The sequence below is a fragment of the Lissotriton helveticus genome, chromosome 3_1 (genome assembly GCF_964261635.1).
Source record: "Lissotriton helveticus chromosome 3_1, aLisHel1.1, whole genome shotgun sequence".
NCBI classification, from domain to species: Eukaryota; Metazoa; Chordata; class Amphibia; order Caudata; family Salamandridae; genus Lissotriton; species Lissotriton helveticus.
The window spans coordinates 1,327,515,463-1,327,542,597 of NC_136061.1; the positions used below are offsets into that span (position 1 = coordinate 1,327,515,463).

Consider the following 27,135-nt stretch of genomic DNA (forward strand, 5'->3'; position numbering starts at 1 on the left):
TTTTTCTGGACTTGTAGTCAGTTGCGGTTTTACTGGTATTCCACCTAGACTATCTCTGCCTAGTTCTTCATAGGATTTTTCTATGATTCTGGCAATTTCAGCTGGTTGGTCTGCTATATCTGTCTCTTTTAACCTCTGGCGGATCGCCACGTTTGCTGCCTCACCTTTTATGTTGGCTAATAATATAGCCGAGACCTGCTTGAAGTCTTTTAGTAATTTCATACCAAGGGTTAAAGCAGGTTCTGGACCGTATTCATCTTGAATTTGTTTTAGCACATCTGGTATTACCGAAATGGATGGAACACCGTGCGTTTTTGTGTAGATGGAAGCAAAGACTGTACCCCAAGTGTCACAGTCCTCAATGTGTGGTGCGATTCCCATTGGGAGACATATAGTCAGAATCCTGTGTTTTTCTAATGGGGTGGTGTCAGGAAACACCGCCTCTATTTGGGTAATTTTCTGTGCCAACCAGAATGGTATCTGTTCCCGTTTAGCTGGAACTTTACCTAGGCAGGATTGGATGTTCTGTGGTGTAATTTTATTTGTGTTCCCCTGGTGAGGGGTCAGCTGTGGAAGTTTAATCGCTGGCTGAATTGTTGAAGTCCGCATTACATACTGAACTAATTGTCTATGAATTTTTAGTAGTTGTTTTAGCTGTATTAACAGCTCTGCTGCAGGCATTCTTTCGATGTCTGGATGTGGTGTGTATCCGGCTAAGACCGGCCACGTTGCTCCTGGTCTTCCTAAAGGACCGAGCCTTGTAATGTGATTGTTATGTATTAGGGCGCCATCAAATAAGAGCAAATGCTCTTGGAATTTGAGTGGTACTTCCACCTCCTCGAAAGGAGTGTACGTTTCAGGAGGTTCCTCTACTTTGTAATAGTGGAAGTACTTTGTTACAGCATTTGCTGCTGGAAAATGTATCCATGAATAGTATACCTCTGTCTGCCGATATTCGTGTGCCTCGATTACGAATATGACTGTGCCACCTCTAGGTGTCAGTCCATTTTCTATAAGTTTTAAGGTTATAGATCTCCTTTTAATGACCGGAATGAGTGTTATATTCGGGTCTGCTGCTTGCATGGTAGCATCAGCATCTGCGAGTTCAGTTGCTAATCTAACTGCCTCTCTTTCATCATCACTCTCTGCCATTTTACAGACAGGATGGTATTATGTTTGTTTGCAGATCAGGTTTCTTTATGGAAACAGAGATTAGATGCACAATATTTTGGGAATGTTTTTATCCTTCAACGTTGACTATACCAAGAACCATACATAGGAGTTCCCTCCTGCGAGGTTTTGGAGGATTTTACCTTTCACCCACTCCAGACGTCTTTGGAGTATAATGGAAAAAGGGGTCTGAGTGAGAAAGCACGACTGAGTTACTCTAAATGTCTTACGTTAGTTTTATCGCCCTTTCCAAACGCGTTGGGCGCCATGTAGTGTAGCTCCTATTTTCCCAATAGGCTCTGCGCATTGGAATAATACCTACAGCAGTAAAGGCCTAGACCAGACGTTAACTAGGTCTACTACTGTCGATACTAGACTTAATTTTTGGGTTTGCCAGCGTAGCTCAGAGTTCGCTAGAAACTTTCTCGAATGTTCAAGGAGGAATTAACTTCCCTGATTAGACAAGAAGGGATTTAGTTTCTGACAACCATAGAACATGACAACTTTGCTCTCCCCTAATCAAGAGTCAATCTCGAGAGTCGTGTGAGCACAAGGCAATTATTTTACTCAGTCAGTACGTGCATTCTTAGTCTCATCAGATTGTAGAGAAAAGGAAGAGACGGGCGTGTTCAATAAAAAGGTGTTATTTATTGATCAGTCTCTTTTCTCATACATGAGAAATGGATCGATATTATTGCAATACTTATAGTTAAGTAAAGTGCATACATTAAAAGCAATAGTATAAAATAATACTGTAAAAACATTGATATGGTTTCTGAGCCATATGATGTTTAAAATGATTAAAATATATTTACATATACATTTGACTAAACGTACTCAACTGGTGTTTCTAAATACGCCTACCCCGTGTACCTCACCTAAGTCTAATGCGTGGGCGGGAATAGAAAGTTACAGTTTAAGTTAAGTTTGTTTTTGCCAAGTGAATAACTAAAGAATTCTCTGTGAGGGGTTATTCAGTTCTGTACCTGGAAGTTAGGATGAATGAGGAATGGTATCTCTTTCTCTGCTCTCGATATTCCAGGCTGCCTGCGAGGGCTGCCCAGAAACGCCGGTGCTGGGTCTCTCGGCTGGAGATAGCAGCGCGTCTCTCAGCGCGTCAGGAAGGCGGGGCTGCTGCCAGCGGGGTCTGCTTCTGCTCTCGGCTTCGGCAAGTATGGCTGCTCCGTCTTGTCACCACGCGTGTGTTTGCATAGGGCAAGATCGGCAATATTTATACCTTAAAGGTGCCGAGATTGACGTAAGGATGGACATAGATACGTCAATAAAGATGTCATACGACTTGCTCGTTAGCACATTCTTTACTAAAGTTCTCTGTGAAATCAAAACAATGGCCGCACGGATTTTCCAGGTTGTCATAGGTTTGATTTGTTATGAGAACGTCGTATGCCTTATCAGGGGCTGGAGGAATGTCGCTTGTCTAATTAGATCTCAAGCGTTATGACCTAATCAGATAACACGTTCCTGTGCCGTAGTGTGACTGCGTCAGATAACGGTATCTGCATCATGGGGGCTGTTCTTGCCTCATGGGCTGACTGTTAGTTAACTTGATAGTTAGTTTAACCAGAATAGGGTCAGGAATAGGGGGATCGATTCAGAACCTATAGGAATACATGACAGTTGTACTCTGTGTGGAGCTGATGAAGGGAAATTTATAGATGGTCTCTTATAAAATGTGAGATGTTCCAGTAAGTGAAGTAACGACTGCTAGCCTAGCTTAGGACCAAGTGTGTGTCCTGCCTGAAGCCTTTTAAGAAAATAGTGCAGTGAGGCTGTAATTAAAACCTAGGGAGTATCAACACATGTAAAGGGGGTGTCCTCATGGGAGGTTAAAGGCGGTACTAAGGAGGGACTACTAAGCCTATTGACCAATGAAAAGCCACCATTTACAAAGAACAGGTGCCAATTAAAAAGATGGGCAGAAAGTGGGCGTAGCTTTATACCCATATCCTGAATACAGCATGTCTCTAAGAGAAAGCGCAGGCGCTGCCTAGGCGAGACCTAAAAATCTCATCCAAAACTAGAATTGCGGTCTTTTTAATATTACATCTAAAATTATTGATTTGGGGGCTCCTATTATCCAGCCCCTTTTTGACAACTTAAACAGTCATGTATACTAGCTGGAACATGTCTATGAATTTACAAAGTTGGCAAATTCTGACCTAACTATCCTAGGTATCCAAAAAGAATTGAGGGTACAATAACATTTTTTTTTTACATTTCCTTGCATTTGTAGTGCCAGCATAGCTGCCCTAATAGTGGCACATTTAATTCTTTCAAGATCCCAAGTAGCAGCAACTATCTTGCACTGCAATTAGATGAACAAAACAACAGAAAATGCATTAGTGATTCAATCGACATTTTAGCTGATGGGCAAAGTGTAGCTTCCCACATTAAATTCCCCTTTTCTATCTCGGTACAAAGAGTCTCCCACTTTTTTGTGGTATCGCGCCACCCTCATTTGAAACAGGTCCTTCTCGGCCCGGTGCAGCTAACCTGCAGCAAACCATTACAGGTAAGGGGTTAACCCAATCTAGTCTGTGGACCTGGGTACAGTGCGTTATAGGATAACAATGGTCCTCAAACCAATCAATCATTAAAGTAAAGTTAATTTACAGTTACTTTTGTATTGCAAGCTTAAATAAATTCAACACTTCTGGAGAGAACAATACTACCACATAAAGAAAGGAAGGGATGATGGATAAGTCACTTTTTTGTCGTACAGGCTAACGTCCTTTGCCAGTTTGTCTAGTTTAAATGATTGAGTATATATGTCAAACTCCTGGATGGTTTTTGTGAGTCTCTCTAGTGCCTCCTTTGATCCAATGATCTCATTTCTAAGATCCGCAATCTCCTTCATTAAGCGCTGTACTTCCTCCACAGCTGTTTCAATCCCAAGCACCATCCAGTGCCTGGAACAGTTGTTGGAGACAAAACTAAAATTCTATTTGAATTTAGGGTTCTCTAGGAAGATAGCAGGCTCATTCCTTACTTGTAACCCTACAGGAATCACATTAGCCTTGAGGTATTTTGCCAACACGTGGCCATGCAACCTTGTCTGTATCAGCTTCTTTTCTAGTCGTTCTAGCTTTGACACTTAATCATTTAATGTTAGGTCAATGTCAGTAGTGCTAATGCCTAGGAAATTACTACCCCCCTGGGCTTGTAGTGATCGGTCAAAGTACTCTTCGCTATATGGTAACGTTTCTTTTTCAAACATGACAATGCAACCCGCAAGGACTTAACGATGTGTCCATGAATATCAAGTTCAAAACGTACACTAAACATACAATTTACAACATTTAATATAAAAAACTCTCGCAGGTAAACCTGCTCAGAGTAGCCATTGCAGGTAAGGGGTTAACCTAATCTAGTCTGTGGACCTGGGTACAGTGCAATATAGGATAACAATGGTCCTCAAACCAATCAAACATTAAAGTAAAGTTAATTTACAGTTACTTTTGTATTGCGAGCTTAAATAAATTCAGCGCTCCTGGAGAGAACAATACTTCCACATAAAGAAAAGAAGGGATTCTCTTTGAATTAGAGAACCCTAAATTCAAAGAGAATTTTAGTTTTGTCTCCAACAACTGTTCCAGGCACTGGATGGTGCTTGGGATTGAAACAGCTGTGGAGGAAGTACAGCGCTTAATGAAGGAGATTGCGGATCTTAGAAAGGAGATCATTGACGACAAGGAACTAACTAACTCAAAAGAGGCACTAAAGAGACTCACAAAAACCATCCAGGAGTTTGACATATATACTCAATCATTTAATCTAGACAAACTGGCAAAGGACGTTAGCCTGTACGACAAAAAAGTGACTTACCCCTTCCTTTCTTTATGTGAAAGTATTGTTCTCTCCAGGAGCGTTGAATTTATTTAAGCTCGCAATACAAAAGTAACTGTAAATTAACTTTAATGATTGATTGGTTTGAGGACCATTGTTATCCTATAACCCTGCAGCAAAGGCACCCTAATGCAAAGCTTATGGCCACACATTCCACTCACCATCATTGAAATGTTATAACTGTTTGCCACACTAAATTCTGGAACATGGGAGAAAGTTTCTCCATTTTTTTCAGATGCAGGGTACTGACAACGAAATGCCTCCCTAGTGGCACAATATTAGGGAGGAACACATAGAGGTGATAGGCGAACTGCTTGCAATTGTTCATTTTGCATTCCAGTTTATCGCTTTTCATCTAATTTTAAGACCTCTCCAGGATGTTGTGGCATAAGTTAGAACATTTTGCAGCACAAAAATTAACATTTTGTGGCGTTTTTGTGACATTCTATTTTACTACCATACTTCCACTTATTGTACTTTCTGGAGAGTGATAAAGTTTTAAAAAGCAAGTGACCCTGTTTAAGCCTATGGGGCATTTTGTTTGTCAGGCCGGTGAATGGAAGTAAAAAGAAGGCGTCATCCACCAAATGTGGGTGATTCGGCAGGTATGCATGGGGTAGGCATATCAAGGGCACACCACTTGTTTGGGACATAGGTGGCAGCCCTACTTACTTTTGAATAGGGCACTGGTGCCTTGGGTAGGGGATAGGTGACTAGGTGTCCACAATTGGTCTAACCTTAATTTGGTTGGTGGTGTGGTGGAGAGATACTGATTCAGTTGTCATTCCACCCCACAACCACCCAAAGGTATGTCAGGTGATGCTCTGGAGGGGGTAAGTGGGAGCCCACCTCTTACTCCATGGGCAGTGGACTCACTTTTTCATATTTGTGATAGGGGTGGGGGCTCAATCAATCAATCAATCATTTGTAGAGCGCGCTACATACCCGTGAGGGTGTCAAGGCGCTGGGGGGGCGGGGGGGGGGGGGGCCCTGCTGCTATTCGAAGAGCCAGGTCTTGAGAAGTCGTCTGAAGGCCAGCAGGTCCTGGGTCTGATGTAGGCCGGTAGGGAGGGTGTTCCAGTTCTTGCCGGCGAGGTAGGAGAAGTATCTGCCGCCGCCGGTGGATTTCCGGATACGTGGAACTGTGGCGAGGGCGAGGTTGGCTGAGTGGAGGCTGCAGGTGGGGGTGTAGAAGCTGAGTCGACCGTTAAGGTATGCTGGTCCGGCGTTGTGTAGGGCTTTGTGTGCGTGGATGAGGAGTTTGAAGGTGATCCTCTTGTTGATGGGGAGCCAATGCAGGTCTCTCAGGTGGGGTGTGATGTGGTTGCATCGGGGGACTTTGAGGACCAGTCGTGCCGAGGCGTTCTGTATGCATTGGAGCCGTCTCAGGAGCTTGGTGGTTGTTCTGCGTAGAGGGCGTTCCCGTAGTCTAGTCTGCTGGTGACGAGGGCCTGCGTAACGGTTTTTCTCGTGTCGGAGGGGATCCACTTGAAGATCCTGCGGAGCATTCGGAGGGTGTTGAAGCAGGAAGCGGAGACGGTGTTGACCTGCTTGGTCATGGAGAGGGCAGAGTCGAGGATGACCCCCAGATTGCGTGCGTGGTCGGTGGGTTCTGTGGGTGTTCCTAGCGATGTTGGCTACCAGGAGTCGTCCCAGGCTGAGGGGGTGGAGCCGAGGATGAAGACCTCCGTCTTGTCTGAATTCAGCTTCAGGCTGGGGCCTGGTATTGGTGGAGGATGACTGTAGGCCTGACATTGTAAATATTTGGGCACTCGGACCTCTGGTTGCAGGCTCTATTTCAAAAACGATGTTTGCCCAACCCCTCCCCCCAATATGTCGCTATAAACCCCCATGAAAGTGAGCCTGATTTTTTTTTTGTGCCATCCCCTTCACCGTGGGCATGCAGAATGCCCCAGTGCAAGACAGTTTTTTTTTTCTTCAAACTTTAGGCCCCGAGGGCACGCCATATGCCCCGATAGTAGCAGACCCATTTTCTTAAAACATACTTAGCCTGCCCAGGCCTGCAGCATGCCCTAAGAACCGCAGGCCCATTCTTTTTATTTTCGTTCTTCTTGAGCCTGCCCCATGCCTCTCGAGAGGCGGGCCTGTTATTGTTTGAATTTGTGTTTCCCACAAGCCAACCGCATTCCACTCAAGCGATAGGCCCGATTTACTTTTTTTATTTTTTTACTTGTGGCTCCCATAGGCCTTCCACATGGCATTCAAGCGGAGGCCATTTTTTATAACCATTTTTGCTCCTACGTGCCTGCCGCATTCAACTTGAGTGAGTCGCTTGATATCTTTTTTTTTTTCAACATGTGGCCCCAGCCCCTCGAGTGGCCAATAAACAAACGACTCGCCTTCGTGCTGACCCTCTTTTTATTTGACCCAGCAAAACATCCTTTGAATTTCATGGGCACTTTTGTAAAAAGCTCTGACTTTTTGACAAAACTACCAATGTCACGTTTTTCTTTTTTTTATCTCAAAATCCTGGAGGGCCTGACTCTGCCATTCTCAACAGAGACCACCTATTTTCCAATCAGCCTTGGTGCTGCTCCTGTTGGAACAGTCCAGCCGGATCTGCTTAGCCAGGTACACTCTGAACGGGAACACAGGCAACCCCATAACTGCTTTGCCCTCGTCAGTGAGGTATAGCCAGAGTCACTCCTGTATCACAGTGAGCACAGGATCCACATCTAGGCATACCCGTTGCATTTAGGACATCATACTGTCGAAAACACAAAGAAAATGTGTGGAATGCTTGCACATAATCACAGTCTCTGCCAATTGCTCGGAGCCATGGACTGGAATGCGGCCCAAGGACTTGCTAGTGGGTGAGATTATTTGCAAGCAACCCACCCATCACCTTTGTGTTTTCCACAGTATTGGGGAGACCTTTTGCTCTTTGGTTGTTATGTTATGTTATGTTAATATGTGGTTTATATAGCGCGCGGCTACTCAGGCAGAGTGTCCCGGCGCTGTGCAGATCTGTAGAGAGACGTAGAGCAGGAAACAGGCGCACTAGAGGCTGAAGAGCCAGGTCTTTAGGCCTTTCCTGAAGGACAGGAGGTTGTCATATTACTTTTTTTCTTTTTTTTGCTTTCCTGCCAGTCAGTTTATTGTAAAATATGTAGATATGTACAGTAGTTGTCACAAATAGGTTAAACCATGCACAAAGGTATTAAAGAAAAACATTTATATAGTCACATAGATTAATTCCAAGAAGTAAGAAGCCACCTATAAAACAAAAACTGAAAAACAGCACAACCAAAACCTTTCATACAGGGATTTTACTTTAACAATGACCTTAATGTTTCAAAGTCTAAGTCAGGTAGTTGGCCATCTGTGCATATTATCACTGTGTCGTCCTTGAGGACTCCAAGTGTATTCTTCGCTGTTTTGAAAACCTGAGCCCTCAACATTAGGGGCAATGGAACTGTCCTCAATCCAAAGTAAAATTGGAAGAAGTCTAAAATGTCTAACTGATTCTGTTGTTGGGAAACCATATGCACAATACTAAGCAACTGGGCTGCTTTTCTCCAGCAACAGATTGTGTCACTAAAGGTGAGCGACTAGTGTGATATTACTTAGTTTATTCGTGTGACAGGTCTCTTCAAGTGGTCATGAGCACAAACATTTCTGTCTCTGACAGGTAACCAAGAGATCAGAAAATGTTTAAAAAATAAACGATTCCTAATTTTACTGTATCAAGCTGTTAGGTTCAAATGTATTATTGTACTGCTTTAGTAAACTGTGTAAAATAAAAACTCGTACATGGTTTTGGAGAATGTTATACTTAAGCCATGGAATCTTCATGACATTTTCGGGTCTAAGTATGCTGTTCTTTTGTTATTATAGATTCCATTTTTGCAATTTGAACATAGTCTAAGTCACATTAAAGGCTTGTTCGCAAATAACTCGCAGGTCTAATTCAGCGTTTTCACTGATGAATGCAAAGCTACGAGATTGCAAACAACTTTGCCTGCCAGGCGAGCTGCCTGTTTTCTTCTTTGCTAATCAGAACTTTGGCAACGCTTTCCTAGCACTTCCTTCAATAATGTGTGACTTTACTTTCTCCCCAGCCACGAGTTTGATTCGGAGCAGATTCCTGACCTAACAAAAGATGTTTACATCCAGGATATTCACTGCGTTGGCTCTCTCTGTAAGCTGTACTTCCGAGAACTGCCTAATCCCCTGCTGACCTACCAGCTGTATGAGAAGTTCTCGGTAAGTACATCTGCACGTGGCAGATGTTTTTGTTCCAGGGCGGGGCCTGTTGACATTATACACGCATGAGGACAGGAAGTGCTTGTAGACATTGGAGGACTCGGAAGAGTTCCATCCAGAAACACGCAAAGAACTGCGTATGTACTTGCTGTGTGAGGCCTAAATTCTGGCTAAATGTACAAGTGTTGTAAATTGTTTCGAACATGTAATTCTTTATAATATAATTGCCTCTAAGTTGCCCTGTCAGGGCCAGACTTCCATAATGTGAAATAAGGTCCTTTATACTAGTGAGAAATCACTGGAAAAAAGGCTTTTCCTCAGCGTCCGGGAAGCTTTCCAGCTGACATCACTTTAGTTTGCCCAAAGCGTTGGAAATCCTCACACCTTTCCCGTTTGTCATCCCTCACCTCATGTATTTGTAGAAGTTTCATTTTGTTTTCTTTTTGCTCTTCAACAATATGATTTTTAAACCAAATGCAATGTCTTCTCTTACTGCAATATGAAAGTGAATGATATTTTCCTAATTTTTGCTACATTGCTAGGATGCAGTGACCAACATCTTAGGCGGATGGCATTCAATCAGAACAAATGTAGCTGTGATTGAGAATATGGCTGACCACATCACATTTAAAACGGCCCTGCCCATTTATGAGGAACTTATTATGAGTTTTTTACTTTTGGAAGCTCAGTATTTAAGAAGTACATTTCCCAGGAAAAATGTCCCCCCTTCAGCTTCTGTTTTTGCCTTCATGATTCTGCACTGAAATCAATAAAGAAGGCAGATGCGCACTCAGTATTATGTAGATTCGGGTATTCAGTGTTGGTCCACGAGGGCTAGGTCCGTGCCTGATTTTGAGAATGTCCACATGACAATAAATTTCATACAGTGAATCTAAATCGAAGACATGTAACGTTACGGTGGATAGCTGGCCAACATGGATCAACATAGGACAAGGACATCCCTGATGTAGATTTTAGAGGGAACGGCAGTTCTGTTTGAAATCGAATGATAGGGAAGCAGATTTGCCAATGAAACTGAGCCATAATTTGTGCACAGCTTAAATTCAGCCAAGACGTTATTTTTTTTAATTATTTTTACATTTTATGTAATGATTACGTTATTTACAACGTGGATTGTTCCTCGATGTAGCTCATATAAACTTGATAAAAAGTTCTTGAAATACTGTTATCATGGGCTAGTGATTTTATGCAAACACCCCCATTATATGGATACAATGGGCTGACCTATCCACCTTCTTGTGCTACATACGCTACAACACCTACTTTTTTAAAGCAGCCAGATGCTTATCCCTAAGTTCAATCCCAGCCATTTACAGAACGGTTAACAGCTTACTCATTTGTAGAGGAATCTGGTTTGGGTATATGCCAACCTGCCAACTGACTCTGGAAGGAAAACAAATGTCTTAGGTGTTTAAGTGCTCCCCCACGACTCCTTTCTTTTTGTGCCAATGAAAGAGAATGTTATGGTATAGAATCAATGTAGGTCTGCCCAAAGTAAACTCGTAGTCGGTGAACTGAACATTGCTGTCATTTCCCGGTAGTTTCCATTTTATTTAGTGGGTGGCTAGCACTGCATTCTTTATTCCTTGTTGTAATGATCGAACAACATTGTAAACCCTGATTATTTCATTGTTGACAGGATGCGGTCTCAGTAGCTACAGATGAGGAACGTTTGGTGAGGATCCATGATGTCATCCAGCAGCTTCCCCCGCCTCATTACAGGTGGGACCTTCCTCCTCTCTCTTCTTTTAGATATTAACCGTATTATCAAATGGGCATCCAGCAGATGGACGTCACTTTCTGTTTGTGTCATGACAGAAAAGAAGGGCTTATTTTCAGGTGGAATTGCACTGTGGTATTCCTTATTTGCCTAGGGAAAATCACGCACTCAAGCACACAAAAGTTCAGTCAATGGAAGTCAAACTTGTTTCCAGTGATAGGCCGTTGATAGAGACTAGATCCAGTGAACCGAAGTTTAATTCTTCCTTTACTTCAAAGTCAGGATTACAGACCGAAAGATCCAGAACACCGCAGCGTTACACGTGTTCTTCCTCCTGGACTTTTTCAAGGCTATAGTATAAAGCATAGAGTAACTGTGCTTACTGAAGTCTCCTCACAGCTTCAGTTACATTAAGTAGTTTCTTAGAGTGTGTGGTAAACCTTTGCCAAAATATCCCAGTCATGAAAAGTATTACAGGTTAGTCCCCAACCCCTGTCTATTCCTTTATAGTCCGGGAAAAGTATGTGGGCTTGACCTTGATAAGTCCACTCGTCTAGGCTAACTTCAGCCGTAGAAACGCAGTGTTCCAATGATTGAACTTTTGTGTGCTTGAGTGCGTGATTTTCCTTTGTACAGTGCAAACACACATCGTGCGGGTTGCTAAATAGCACCTAAGGTGACTAGGTACTTATCAGGACATCATAATCTGAATATTGTTTACCTATTGACATTGTGCTCTTTATTACAGCCCATGACTTCTAATAGATGTTCATGTCACTCGGGCCCAGTCACCAATGTTTGTTGTATGATTGTATTCCTTATTTGCTGCTGTTCAAACTGCAATGCGCTTTGTCCTTTGTGGAAACCTTTTTCTCTTTCCCCATGATTATCAGCTCTGGCCGTCTGTGTCATTTATATTAGAGTTTACTTTGGAATTCAGGTAAGCTTTGCTATATATTGGTGAGTCTAAATCACAAGCGTAAAAAAAGGTAAAAGATAGTTTCTAGTGTGGTTTGCTGGTCGAAAAGTGAAACATGATCGTATATTTGGAGACAATTTTGACTATTTAGGGAATGACAGAGAATTCCACTATTAGTCCTGGAAATTTGTGACTAAGCAGATTTTTGCGATTATTCAAATGTGTTTGCAAAGCCTTTCTATATTTGGAATAATAACAGGTCACAATGCCAGTTAGCTAGACAACAGGTGTTACAAATTGAAACTACCTACCATAATACCTATTTTTCCACCGTGGCAGACCCAGAGATGTTCAAGCCAGGAAATTAATAGAGTAATGCAAACACAAGGAGATGATCGACGGAGCGCTGAAACTTTTCAGACACTCACCCCCAGTCACAGATCTGGGTTGAATCCATCATCGTTTTTTAGCTCACTTCGCCACCCCAGTTCAGACAAAGCTATATGCAAATCAGTCTTGACCCTGTGCCTCATGGGAACAGTCCAGCCCGAACTGCCAAGCCATGTCTTCCCTAGACTGGAAACAAGCATCCTGGGACGGGTTTTGGGCTAACAGCCCTCATCAGCCAGGCTAGGTTGAATCCAGTGGCAAAGTGAGCAAGGGACCCACGTCTGGGCATACCCTGCCAACTTAGGGCGAACAAAGCAAACACAAGCAGATGATGGACGGAGCGCTGAAACTTTTCAGACACTCACCCCCCAGTCACAGATCTAGGTTGAATCCATCATTGTTCTTTAGCTCATTTCGCCACCCCAGTTCAGAGAAAGCTATATGCAAATCAGTCTTGACCCTGTGCCTCATGGGAACAGTCTAGCCCGAACTACCAAGCCATGTCTTCCCTGGACCGGAAACAAGCATCTTGGGGCTAATTTTGGGCTAACAGTCCTCACCAGCCAGGCTATCTTGAATTCAGTGGCAAAGTGAGCAAGGCACCCACGTATGGGTATGCCCAGAAGTGGGTCCCTTGCTCACTTTGCAACTGGATTCAAGCTAGCCTGGCTGATGAAGGGTGTTACCCAGAAATCGGTCCCAGGATGCTTGTTTCTGGTTCAGGGAAGACCTGGCTTGGCAGTTCGGGTTGGACTGTTCCCATGAGGCACAGGGTCAGACTGATTTGCATATGGCCATGTCTGAACTGAGGTGGCGAAGTGAACTAAAGAATGATGATGGATTCAACCCAGATCTGTGACTGGGGGTGAGTGTCTGAAAAGTTTCAGCGCTCCGTCCATCATCTCCTTGTGATTGAATTAGTAGAGTAAGCCAGATCAGAGCCGAGCTAAGGGCATGGCTTAGCCCTTAGAGCTAAAGCATAAGTCAAGCCAAGTGAATTGTTGATTACATGTCCCTCACCTGCTGACTGTGGCGTGTGTCTTCTAGCTCAATGCCCTCTGCTCCTTGTATATGTCTGTGATCCTGCCGCAAGCTCTGATCACCCAAAATGTTTCAAAGAAGGCCAAAGAAAGCGCCAGACTGAATAACAAAGTTTCATAATGAACTAAACAGATTCCTGGGTAAGACCTGCAAGACTGCCAATAACCTGGCCAGGTATATCGATCTACTATAAACACTCCCCTGTAGGAGCAGCCAGTTCCACCTCTTCATGGCTTTTCTGTCCAGAAAGCTCTTAGTCAGGTCCGTCACCTATTCCAGTCCTGCAAAGAAAGCAGTTACTGAGAGATCTGTGAACACCAAGGAGAGGATCTTACCCTCTGCCCTTTGTAATTCAAGTTAGCCGAACATCCCCATCAGATTTGAGTGTAGGCTGCCAGATGTTTGAGCCCCTGCTTGTGCTCAGATACAGAGCCCTGGTACATGTCTCGGATCCTTATGTTCTGTCCCAGAGATGCAGACTGAACCATGTCCAATTGCTTTGGGAGCTGAAACCTTAACTAATATTCTCACTGTGTGTTTAGCAGTAGGTAAAAAATCTCCAAATTCGGCATGGGTTCTCCTTTATCTCTTTGGGGTTCCTGTGGGTGACTCTGTCTCTCCTAGTGATTGTGATCCAGTGGAAGCGGCATACATTTTATACATATACAATGTCACCCCATAAATCATAAACTAAACTATAATACAAATAAACAATGTGTTCGAGACCATAAGAATTTCATTCAACCACTTCGAGAACTTGAGGTCCTCCAATAGATCTGAATGCAATACAAGCTTTCATACAAACCTAGATCAATGAACTAATGCACAGCGTGCAAAAGTCAGTAAATAGGCAACCCTTCAGTCATGACTTACTAATAGATGGACAGTTGGATGCCCTGTTCTTAACAGAAACGTGGCTGAATGAAGACTCTGCACCTGACATAATGGATGCATTACCACCGGGATACGACATCAATAGGATAGACAGACCCACGGGCGGGGAGGTGGACTAGCCATAATTTTTAAATCAGAAATAAACTGTACATTGGAGTTAGCTGACATTAAGGAGAGTGAAGCTGGCTTCTTCTCCATCATAGGCCTGGATAGACAGGTCCTGAAAGGGTTCCTAGTCTATAGGCCTCCGGATCCAGGGACCAGATTTACAGAAAGCCTGATAGATTGTTTGGTACAGCCAGCCCTAAGATATGAGAGATTGTTACTCTTGGGGGACCTAAATCTCCACTTTGATGACCCCACCAACACAGAGGCACTGGAGATCCGTAATGAGCTGGCAGCGATGCACATGACTCTTAAATCAGAACACCCATGGTCGCGGCCACTTATTAGATCCGATCTTCTCCAATTGGGAGCTGATGGCCGTCGATCCCCCAGTGCCTGTGGTGTGGTCGGATCACTATCAGATTTCTTTTAAGATAGAGGCACAGATGGGGAGAGTAGATAAGACGGAGGATACAACTAGCCGCAGGAAATGGGCAAGCTTCTCCAGAGATAAATTTGACGATCTTCTTGGACAGGGTGGACCCCCAGAGGGTCTAGAGATTGAGGCGGCATATGAAGCACTTGACAGCCGCATCTCACAAGCGCTGGACAGCACAGCACCCTGGACCAAAAACAGACCCTGGAGGCAAACTAAATCTGCACCATAGTTTGGGCCCGAGCTCGTTAAGGAAAAGGCGGCGTGCAAACGTCTCGAAAGACGCTGGAGGAAAGGCTTCTCCATGGCCGACAGGGTGTATTATAAAATCAAGCTCAAGAGCTACCATGCTTTGATTAGGAAATACGGGACCTCTTACTACAAGGACAGAATAGAGGGAGCTGATAACTCAGCTAAGGAATTGTTTGCTGTGTTTAAGGAAGCATCCTCTCTGTCCAGCTCCGCCGCACCTCTGAAAGGTTCTGTGGAATCCTGTGATCGGGTGGCACAGTTCTTTGCGGATAAAGTGGGAAAATTGTATTCCTCGTTTCCGGCGGAGGCTAGAACAGATGGTAAGACAGAAGAGGCCAATGTAAAACATAAAGGAACTGAGTTACTAGTATCCTTTAGTACTCCCCAGCAAGACATCTTAATTGATATAGCGTCTAAAATTAAATCGGGTTCCCCCAATTAACCGGCGCCCGCGAGAATACTCAGGGAAAGTATAAAAACTCTGGAACCCCACATACGACATCTGTTAGATCTCTCCTTTGGGTCGGGGAGTGTCCCGTCAGCCTGGAAAGAGGCTGTGGTGCTCCCGCTCAAGAAAAAAACAGCATTAGCGTGGAGCAATTAAACAACTTGCGTCTAATCTCTCTTCTCCCCTATTTTTCTAAAATTGCGGAGAAAGATGTCAACATACAACTGACAGAACACATTGAAACATTTAAACTACTCCACCCCACCCAATCTGTCTTTCGGGCGTCCTACTCTACTGAATCTGCCTTACTCCTATCAACAGAAACCATACGTAAGTTGGTGGATGAAGGTCAGACAACAGCGCTTATCCTTTTAGATTTAAGCGCTGCTTTCGACACTGTAGCACACCACATCTTGCTGCAGTGTCTAAAAAAAGGGGGAGTGGCAGGCAGAGCTTTGGAGTGGCTAGAATCGTTCCTCCAGAATCGCAGCTTCCAAGTAGCCCAGGGACCTTACCGGTCGAAGAGTACCAGGCTGAATCAGGGGGTGCCTCAAGGGTCCAGCTTGAGCCCCACCCTTTTTAATCTCTACGTAACTCCGATAGCAGAGATCACTGAAAGGTTTGGGGTGCAAGGGGTAACCTACGCTGATGACACCCAACTTGTGGTGTCTCTCGCCCAATCAGATGAGGCAGCAGCCAGTAACTTCTCGATGTGCCTACAAGAAATAGCAGCCTGGATGGCCAATAATTGCCTGAAATTAAATGGAAGTAAGACGGAAGTGCTGGTGGTGGGGAATGCACCGTCTTTGTGGACATCGGCATGGTGGCCGCAGGTGCTGGGGCCTCAACCCTCTCCCAGCGAACAAGTTAGAAATTTGGGTATCTGACTAGACAATAAAATCTCTTTCGAAAACCATACCAGACGCGTGGCAGGACAGTGCTTTGGTATTCTGAGAAGTATGCGTAAGACACTTGATCTACTCCCTACTTCGGCCAGGAAAACCCTTGTCCATGCTCTTATCACATCTAGGCTGGACTATGGGAACGTCCTGTACCTAGGAGCCAATGTCAGGTGTATTACTCGGCTACAGCGAATACAAAATGCGGCTACCCGTATGATCCTGATGCTGCCCAAAAGAGTGTCATCTAAGAAAGCCCTTGAATCCCTTCACTGGCTGCCTATTAAACAAACGGATGCTCTATAAAACCCTGCTGATTAGTCACCGCATCATGCAGGGGAAAGGGCCTTCCTACCTTTTGGACCTGTTGACCCCTGTGCGCCATTTGAGATCTTCCAGGACAGGGCTGATTAAGTTTAGAAGAGCTCGGATGGGTGGGCGCTCCTTCCGAGTTCAGGCTGCTCAACACTGGAACAGACTCCCACCCGAAATGCGATCAGAGACCTTGGAACGCATATTCCGGAAACAACTGAAAACCTACCTCTTCCCTCTGGTTAGAGATTGAGGAGGTTTCGCATCTGAGGAGCTGGGGGGAAGACTTGCTCGTTCAACTGTTGCTAGCCACGCCACAGCGTGGGGACACACTGGCCTCAGTGTAACCAGCGCTTTATACATTTTTTTAAAATTATTATTTATATAGAAAGGTATAATCTGTTCAACACCATCAGCCGATGATGTGCAAAGTGATAACCAGGATAGTTAAGCTCAGGGGAATCAAGGTTTGGACTCACAGCATGTCACGTCCAGAAATGCAAGGGAAACAGTCAGCCAGCCGGCAAGAGCAGCACCAATAGCAGCAGCAGCAGTTCTCCCAAGAAAAGAAGATAGCCAGCCCTTTGATGTTTCTTTCCACAGAGTAATTATACCTTGGAGTGTTTCAAATGCAATCTTCAATGTAACCTCTTCATCACTTTTACGCATTTCCATTTGTTAGGATCCATGGTGTGACCGTTTTCCTAGTTCAAATCATCCGGAACTCTGACAAACCATTTTTGTTTCCTTTATATAATGTTAAACTACCTCATATATAGGAAGCATGCTGAAACTCGAAGCACGTTATAACTTGTTCATCTGCACGCTCATTCCATGTTAATTTGCAATAAAATTGTCACTGTCATAATAATATATACCTGCATGGGAAAAAATATCCCACCCAGTGCTTCTGTCTCACTGCTTTAATTTGATATTTCCTGTTTAAACCTTTCCACAGAGAAAAAACTAAATACTAAATAATATTCTGGAGTTCAACATTAAGATTCAATCTCACAAAAAATTAAAGGAGAATTCACATTTATTACCATATATCCTGCAAAGAAACATACTTCATCATACATAAAAAGTACACTATTTAAAATACAACAGAAGATTTTTCAGTACATTTGACAGATGGCATAGGATAACAACCCAATCTACTATGTGCAACCAAAAAAAGAGAAATACAAATAACTGTTACATTTCTCAATGCATGTGCTGTAAATTGAACAATCAAATATTGATGGAAGAACAAAAAAGTTATTTCTTGTCTGGTCTGTACAAACAGCCAACACTTGTTTTATCTCTTAGACTTCCTCAAGGCTGTACGAACACTCACAAAAAATAATGCTAACAAACTTCAAAATACCAATACAAAAATGCGTTTCCCATATAGGCACCAACTCGGTTCACTGACATTAGTTCTTTTGTTTCCAAGCCAGCCAGTGCAGATCTGTGAAGAGAGCGAACCACTGTTATTTTTTGACAGGCTTTATTCAACGCATTGTCGACTTTCTTTTGGTGTTAAGGTTTTCTTATCTTGTCCAAGAAGTCTGGATTCAAATCATGTGATGCCTGTCACCGTGCTATGTCGGTGACGGACCATCACTTGGTTTGTCTCTGGTGCCTGAAGCCCGACTGCGATTCAAAGTCGTGCTCCAACTACCAGGCCTTGGCTCCAAAAGAGTTTAGAGAGCACTCCCAAAACCGTCGTTCGTCACTGTGTCGTTCTCGGTTGAGAGGAAGGTCCACGCACCCTGTCTGGGAGCCCCAAGTCTTTGTCCTCTCACTTAAAGTCGTTGAGTCGGTCAAATAAGAAGCACAAAAAAACACAAGTAGTCGAAGCATGCTTCGACTTCTCTCCCTCCCTTGGCCGACGTGATGGAGGAACCTCTGCATTCTAGGCCTTGTTCCCCAGAACCTGCGCCTGTACCAGTACCATGCTTCCCTGTCTTCCCGGGAGCCGGATCGACCCCCGCCCAGATCAACAAATTCTAAGAAGCCATATTTATATTTGGGCAGCCTGATCCTACTAATGCTCCTTCGGGCCCCATAGGCTCAGAAGAGGCCCCATCAGGTTCCGTGCCGGTGGCTCCAGCACCAGCTCTCATGATCCCCATGGATCTGGACTGATGCCCGTCTTGCTATTGCAACCTTCCCTGGTGCCGGCCCTGACGCTGAAATTCCCGACGCCCCCAATGCCAGCCCCATTCTCATCCCGACGACCTAGAGGCGGATCCCTGCTGACAGAGTCCTTGTGTCCTAGGTCTGTTCCTCAGTCTTATTCTGAAGGGCTAGGACTGAAGGAAGATTGGGAGGGGTTGCTGGACCCTTCACAAGACCAGCTTTAACAGGAAATGGACTGGTACGAGGAGTGGGGTGAGGCCAGCAGTTTGGATACCTCCCCAGATTTTGGTCTGCTTTCTCCCCCTACTATGGCTCTGTATGGCTACGGACGAGGGAGCATCTAACACTATGGTGGTTCGAAGGGCAGTTGAAGTCCTGGACCTTTAGTTCTCTTCTGTGGCATTCAAGACACATATCTTGACAGAGGTCTTGCAGCCAAGTGTCTCCTCCTCAGAACCATTGCTGCCCTTCAATGACGCCTTGACAGACGTTCTTCTGGGAACCTGGTCCATCCGAGCACGGGGCTGCTGTGAATAGGACAATTGCCAGTCGCTTTCACCCTGCTCCAGGTGACCCAAATTTCCTTACCAACCACCCTGCCACCGAGAGCTTGGTAGTCCAGGCATCTATTTCCCAGGGCACATTCCCTTCCACACCCCCGGGAAAGGACTCCGAAGAGGCTGGACAGTTGGGATTCGAAAATGTTTAATCCATCGTTTTAAGATCTGTTCGCCTTCGCATATATTTCACATAACAGTCCATCTACCCTCTTTCTGCTTCACTTTCTGATGTTTTGCTTTTTAATTTTAACCCTTACCCAGCAGAGCTCGGCTGTGGGCACTCTAACGGCCACATGCATCAAGGTAAATTGCATTCGCAAACGGTGCCCTTTAGTCATGTCCTCAACACTGCGGGCAAAAACACTCATTGATTTCTGAATAGTGACAGTCGTGGCCTGCATGGCTCACAGGTGTGGGAGGGGGTGGGGTCACGTGGGGTGGGGGTTTCTCCCGGCGAGGGGGGTTCAATAATATATATATTTTTTAAAACTACCTTTCTGCCTGTCCGGGTCCCGCGTCTTCACTGCTCGGTTGCTTCTGCTTTCTTGCCTACGGCAGGAACAGGAAGCAGGCAACCTCCCTCCCCTCCCCATAGCCAATCACAAGACTCTAGTGGAGCTTTGTGATTGGCAGGGACGCCGCCCAACCAGGGGCTGTAGGTAATTGCATGTCTCCGTGTAGGCTGCAATGCAGAGTACGCATGTCTGGTTTGGGCGGCCCAAGAGGGCCGATCAAACCAGTCTTGCGTACTCGGGAATGGGCAAACCACTCCTGCTCTGTGCAGGTAGCTCTGCCCACCTGCCCGCCCTAAATGCGGAAAGAAACATAAAATGGTAAAAAAACAAAAGTTATTACCATTTTATATTTTGGCTTACTCGGACTGTGAGAAAGCAGTGGGACGACGCTCCTCCTCCTTAGTGGAGGAGCCGCCCCTGAATAGTGACTAAAAGTTTTAAGGTAACCACATTGTTCCTACTTACATTTCATATGCTTTACTTAATCTTTCATTCCCTATGAGCTTTTCTTTTTTCATGAAGTTGTTAATTATTTTTTTTTTAGGCAGCATATTGCTCTTGTCTAGTGCGTAATTTGAATTGCGTCGCCTGCGTTTGTTTATAGCGGGGCAGAATTAGGTTGTAGCTGAAGGCAGTGCGAGTTTCTCTCATTGGGGCAGTATGGTGTTCGGTGGAGGAAAGGATGTGGCACTATAGCCAGGCTGCTGAATTTGGAACTGGGCAACCAGGTTCAGTCTTTATGACCAGTCTTCACAGACCACTCTCCTGAGGGAGCACATTCCCATGCTAGACATTAGAAGGCCCTGCAAGACGTTAAAAGCCCAGATGTCTTTGCATTAGCAGGTGGACCCTAGCGGAGGCAAGTGTGTGTTAAACTTGAAGGCGTGTCCACCACCATGCATGCTGAAGTTCACCTCCAGTCTTGTGGGCAGGCCTATGAAGCAACACACCCTGGAGCAATATCGATTCGGTCACTGATGTCACAGGACACCTGAGAAGGGCCGGCTCTAGAGCGGTACGACTGGTACGACCGTACCAGGCGCTGACTTTGGGTGGGGGTGTCATGTTTGCAAATGAATTATGGCTTTAAAAGCGCTTGCTGCCTCCTTCCTGGCCTCCAGCAATTTTAGTCAAAAGTAAAAATGTGATAACTCTGGCGAATAATGTTATTCCTAGAGAGATCAGAATTTTGTCTAGTGGGAGTTTTGATTCATGGAAAGGTAGCGCAGAGGGTTAATGTGCCTACTGCAAAGAACATGTACCATGCAGATCGCAAAGTGTGCATATTGTAAATAGGCCAGTCGGTTACTGCTTTTGCCAGAGAGATCCTTTTGTTACTTACAGTTTATAAGTTAAAATCCTAACACAGAACAGTGAGCTATTAACTGTCATCTAAGATGCATGCAAACTTCAAGGTATAAATTTGAGCAGTATAATTTTTTCCCCCAGTCTTTGATTATCCTAATGTTGCAAAAAGCTTTCTTTTGGATAGAAATCAATTCTGATTATTAAAGTGACCCCTCAACCATGGTATTACGTTTTAAATTCTGAGTTTGTGTTTCTCCAGACCAATCACTATTAACCCCTCCCATGCTCGTGACGGAACCGTTCCGTCACGAGCCTCGGGTGGGCTGTGCTGGTGACGGAACGGTTCCGTCACGGCCCCGCTGCCGCGCCTGCCCGGCGCGTTCTATTGAGCGGGCGGGGCCGTGACGGAACCGTTCCGTCACAAGCACAGCTCACCCGCGTGCCGTGACGGAGCGGTTCCGTCACGAGCACGGGACCGCTGCGGCGGAATAGCCGCCGCAGCGAAGGGGTTAAACTATACTGCCTACAAGTAAGGTTGTTATGTGACTACACCTTGTAGTCCCTAGTCTTATGTAACATTTCCTATAGAGTGATTTACACATGTATAATTGATTGTGTAATATGTGTGATGTAAAGTGCTCTGACAACCCTACACTGGTATGAGTGGCGCTGTAAATCAAATTAAATGCATCTGAGAGAGAGTGTGGTTATGGAGGGACACTGTTAAAGGGTCGTACTGAAATTGTGCCTTTTAGGAGGATACAATTATGCTGCAGTGTTGACTAAATTATGCAGGAAAAAAAAGGCTGCAGCGCAATGCAGTATATGTTCTGATACTTTATTATTTGTACATTTTTAGACATCCTAACAGTCTCGTGAAAGATTTTATTAGTAGCAGTGTAACATACAAATGCAGCAGTGAGGAAGGTGATTAGTCAACCTTTGCAAAGGGTTTGTCCTGTTTGCAGCAATACAGGTCAAATTTTTTAGTAACTTTCAATCTGTTTCAGCAGCAGCATGCACCAAATCTGAACGTACAGCTGCACAAGCCTCGCTCGAGGCTGGGGCTTTTTCATGGCATGTGCACAGTGCTGGCTGTGCATGAGAGAAAAATTCAATAGACCCGGCCCCTGAGAAATAGGTGCTGGTGCTCAGCACCTGAAAGCACCTGCACAAATTAAGCACTGTAATTCAGCTACAAACAATTTATTAGTTAAATTTATCAGATTATGCAGCAGATGTATTATGTGGAAAATATGGCAGAGCCATAAGTATATAGAAAACATTTGCAAACTAGGATATTTTGCCATTCATGATTGAACTGCTTTTGTGGAAAAAGGGAGGAGGGATTGCTGATGACAGAAACTGCATGGCTCAGAGACAAATGCCTTGTGATTCCACTTTTAAGTGTATTTGAGACATTCTGAGATTGGAAACATAGCCCACTATGTGAATGTATTTTAATGTCAATAACTAATATTAAACCTTAAATAATCATGTCATCATGTCTATCATTTGGTTGAACGAAATAACATGAAAAGCTTTTTTTTACGTTTTTTATTAAGGTAGTTGCGATACAGCAGTAAAACACAAGACAAAAGTTCCATTCAGAGACACAGTACAAAATAACTAGTTACAATCCGACTTAGGCATGTCAATTACAGTGAGCGGCATAGCGACAACAAAGCGATCATGGAGCAATATTAGGGCCATTTAGCGCACCCCCGGAACAGATCCTCCCAAGTGAGCATACATAAGAAATGCAAGCCACCAAGGGCTAAAGAGCGCAGGGTCAACCAGAAAAAAGCAATTAGGAGCCCGGCACAGACCAGCACCGGCGGCCGCCGCGGGCCAAAGGCTGGCGGGGAGCGCGGGAGAAGCAATGCCGAGAGCAGGGGATGCAGGAGGAGGGGGCTGGATCCCATTAGGACAATCATACAGAGGGAAGGGAGAGAATCAGCCCCGCGCAGCTGGTCAGGAGCGCCTCTCCCCGCGAGACAGTCATTGAGAGGCCCCCAACTGAGGGACCCATGGACAGCAACAGAACTGGGGAGGAGAGGGAAGGGGGTCATGTACTAACCATCTCTGCACATTGCCGCGGGCGGAGGGCCGGCAGGGAGCGATGGGGAGGCAGCCTCGCTAGGGGAAGAACGGGAGAGGAGATAGGCGACCAGAGGGCCGCAAATATCGACCGGTCGAGATCTAGCAGGCATCAGGTCCCAAAATTCAGAAAGTAGCGTCTGACATCGGGAGGCATCCTCCAGCCAGTTCGCGACCCCAGGGGCAGGCCGCCGGCCCCAACACATTGCCACCCTGTGCCTAGCCAATACCAAAAGCATCGAAGTCAGATGGCGCGAGGCGTCAGGGCAAGGTTTAACGAAGCCGAGGAGACAAAGAAGTGGGTCAGGACGAACAGCAGCACCGGTAATTTCAGAGATAGCGGCGCAGACCCCCCGCCAGAACTCCTGCACCTTAGGACAAAGCCAAGCCAAATGGGCGAAATCCGCAGCCGGAGCGGAACAGCGCACGCTAGAGTCCTCGGGGATAAGCCCTAGTCGATGAAGATGCACCGGAGTGCGGTAGAACCTGTGCAGAATCTTGAAATGGATCAAACTGAGCCGGTAATTCGGGGAGAGTTTTGTAGTTTGGTTGCAGCAATAAAGCCAGTCGGCTTCCGAGACATCCACGCCAAGATCCGCCGACGCTGAGGAGATGGAAGAGGATAATAGGGTAAAAGCGTATAATCTGGTGACAAGCTTGTGTGGAGATTTGGAGGTGAATACAAAATCGAGGGCCGGGAAAGTTGGTGGGGGCTGCGGAAAGGTCGGGTGTAATTCCCGGCAAGTGGCCCGCAGCTGATAGTATAGCAGTGTATCCATCAACGAAGGGGACTCCGGAAGAGAGTAAAAGGAGCCCTCAGGATACAGATCTGCCACAGTTAGCAGACCTCGCAGCGCCGCATGTCGTGACATACTAGAAGACTGAAGGGGCGGATAATCCAGGTGGTCCGTAATGGGCATAGCATTGTCAGATAATAGGGAAAGACCTGCAAGGCGGCGCAGAGAGGACCATGCCCAGCGCAGCGTCTCTACCGTGTCCACCTCCGCCCGGGGCCGCACCGCCGGGGCGAACAATGCAGTAGATTGAGGCCAGGGGGAAGCAACGTCCACTTCCATCCCCACCGTGGGGCTGGTAGGGTTTGGGGTGCAGCCAAAAGTGAAGGAAGCTTGCCTGAGCGCAAAGTGCGTATAAACGAAAGTCAGGCGCACCCAACCCGCCGGCCGACATAGGACATGTCATAGGCAATCCTGGGCTGCCGCCCCGCCCAAACGAGCGAAACGACTAGAGACCGTAGACTGCGGAAAAAATAAGCAGTAAGGGGGATAGGTATGTTGGAAAAAAGATAGAGTAACTTGGGAAGGACCACCATCTTGGCTATGGCGATACGGCCAGCAAGGGACAGAGGGATCTTAGACTCAAACCAGTCCACTGCGCGGCCAAAATTGGACCTCCAGAGTTCATCTGCATCCCTGCTCAGCCAGATGCCCATATAGCGCGTAGGGCCAGACGCCCATTCAAAAAGGAAAATCAGGCACGAAAGGGAGCGTGGCGTCCGTCAGGGGGAAGAGCATGGACTTACTCCAGTTGACCTGAATACCCGAGAGCCTGCCAAACCGAATAACCTCCCGCACCAGGGGACTGAGGTTTTCCTGGGGATGGCGAACGTAAAGAGTAACGTCGTCCGCATACATGGAAACCAGGAGGGAGCGGGACGAAAAACCAATACCCCTATGAGTGTGGTGTTGCCGCAGCCAGAGGCTCCATAGCAATGGCAAAAAGCATGGGCGACAATGGGCACCCCTGCCGGGTACCTCGAGCAATGCTGATGGGGTCAGACACCTGGCCATTGATACAGAGCCGAGCGGTGGGGTTGGTATATAGGAGCTTGATATTACGCAGACAGTGGGCCCTGAACCCCATACGTGATAGAATATAAAAAAGGAAGGGCCACTCCAGCGTATCAAATGCCTTTGTGGCGTCGAGCAGAGCAGCCACAGCCGGAAGGGCAGGGTTAATTTGATGCAAAACAGAAAAGATGGTGCGGAGATTATGGGAGGTAGCCCTCCCGGGAATGAAGCCAGACTGGTTGGGAAGGGCAATGGAGGGCATTAATAAAAGGAGGCGAGAAGTGATCAGCTTAGCAAAGATTTTATCATCTATATTGATAAGGCAGAGCGGACGATAGGAATCACATCGGTCGGCAGGCTTATCGGGTTTCAGGAGGAGGGACAGTGAAGCCTCGCGGAGAGACGGCGGGAGAGTGCCCGTATCGTTAAACATGACCTCCAGATGTGGGACCAGTATAGAGGCAAACGTTTTATAAAAGGAGGCGGCCTGGCCGTCCAGACCCGGTGCCTTGTCGCTGGGGAGGCCGCTAATGGCCACCAGTATTTCTTCCTTCGAGAAGTGCTCATCGAGGAATTTGCAGTGGTAATGCGCAAGCCAGACAAGGGCAATAGACTCAAAATACTGGTCAAACTCTTCCAAAGACGGAGGGGTGTCAGCAGAATCGAGTTGGGAATAGAAGACGAGGAAGCGGGACTTGATTTCTTCCGGGGATATGGTGTAATCTGGTCCCCCATCACTGAGGGCAGTAATGTAGGAAGCAACGTGCGGCGAGCGCAGATGATTAGCAAGGGTGCTCCTCGGGCGGTCCCCCTCTCCGAAGCGGCGGGCTCGGCCCTTCCTCCCCAGGAAGGACAGCTCCCGGCCGACCTCTTCTGAAAACTCAGAATGTTTTTGACGCAGTAGCGCCAACACGTCGGGGCCAGAGCTGTTCGCAAGGGCGGCATCCAAGTCCTGGATCTCACCCTCCAATCTAGCCAGGGCAGAGCGAATAGAGCAGAGAACACCCGCCTGTTTGGAGATGCATTCTCCTCGAATGAACGCTTTAAAACCCTCCCATAGGGTAGAGGCAGAATCAACGGATTCCCCCGTTGAGCTCGAAGTAATTAGTTATTGCGGTTTGGATTTCATCACAGAAAACAGAGTACCTAAGGGCATTAGGAGAAAGACGCCAAGTGAAGGCCCGTCGCTGAGAATTAGGAGGTCGGATAAGCAGTCGGACAGGCGCGTGATCAGAGAGAGTGCGGGCCATATGGGTGGCTTTGATAGGACAGGACGTCCGGCGAGGTGATCCAGAGGTCAATTCTCGACCAACAGCCTCTTGCACCAATGATACAAGTGCCCTCCCGGACGTCGGGGCGGAGATGACGCCAGACATCATAGAGCAAATTATCAGCCAAAATGACAGAAAGAGCCGTGACAGCTTGCGGGTGAGACAGGTATGAGCCCGACCTGTCCAATATCGCGGAAAGGGTAACATTAAAATCCCCACCCCTTATCACGGCTGCGGGACCACAGGAGGAGATCAGATGCCAGACATGATGGAAGAACTCCGGGTCATTGGAGTTCGGGACGTAAACCGCGGCGATGGTGACCAGCTGAGCCAGAAGTAAGCCATGCAAAATAACATATCTGCCCACTGGATCGACAATGGCACGGGAGGTCTGCCAAGGGAGGCCACGGTGCAACAGGCCCGAGACACCTCTAGCATAGGACGAATAGGTGGAGGAGTGGGATTCCCCCCAGTAACGAGCTTGAAGTCTGGAGACTGAGCTAGGGAGCAAATGTGTCTCCTGTAAAAGACAAATGTCCACACCGTGGCACTGAAGATGGGCGTGCGTCAGGCGGGCCTTGCGGTGATCTTTCAAGCCACAGACGTTCCATGTCCAGCAGGTTAGACTAGCCATTGGAAGTGAAATTGGGAGTAGCGCTACGCAGGGCAGACTGAAGGAGACCCAATGGTACCCGGCATTTGGGAACACTAGGGGGAGCAAATAACCGATAGGGGAATGCAGGCG

General features: G+C 46.2%; 1 protein-coding gene across 3 annotated transcripts in view; it reads left to right on the forward strand.

Annotated features, from left to right (window-relative positions):
* Window positions 1-27,135, forward strand: part of ARHGAP32 (Rho GTPase activating protein 32) — a 1,522,959-nt gene that overhangs the window by 1,237,281 nt on the left and 258,543 nt on the right. For all 3 annotated transcript variants that reach the window (XM_078681981.1, XM_078681982.1, XM_078681983.1), the window contains 2 exons: window positions 9,120-9,264; window positions 10,925-11,007. In XM_078681981.1, the coding sequence (XP_078538107.1) occupies window positions 9,120-9,264; window positions 10,925-11,007 (228 nt within the window). The remainder of the gene's footprint in view (window positions 1-9,119; window positions 9,265-10,924; window positions 11,008-27,135) is intronic.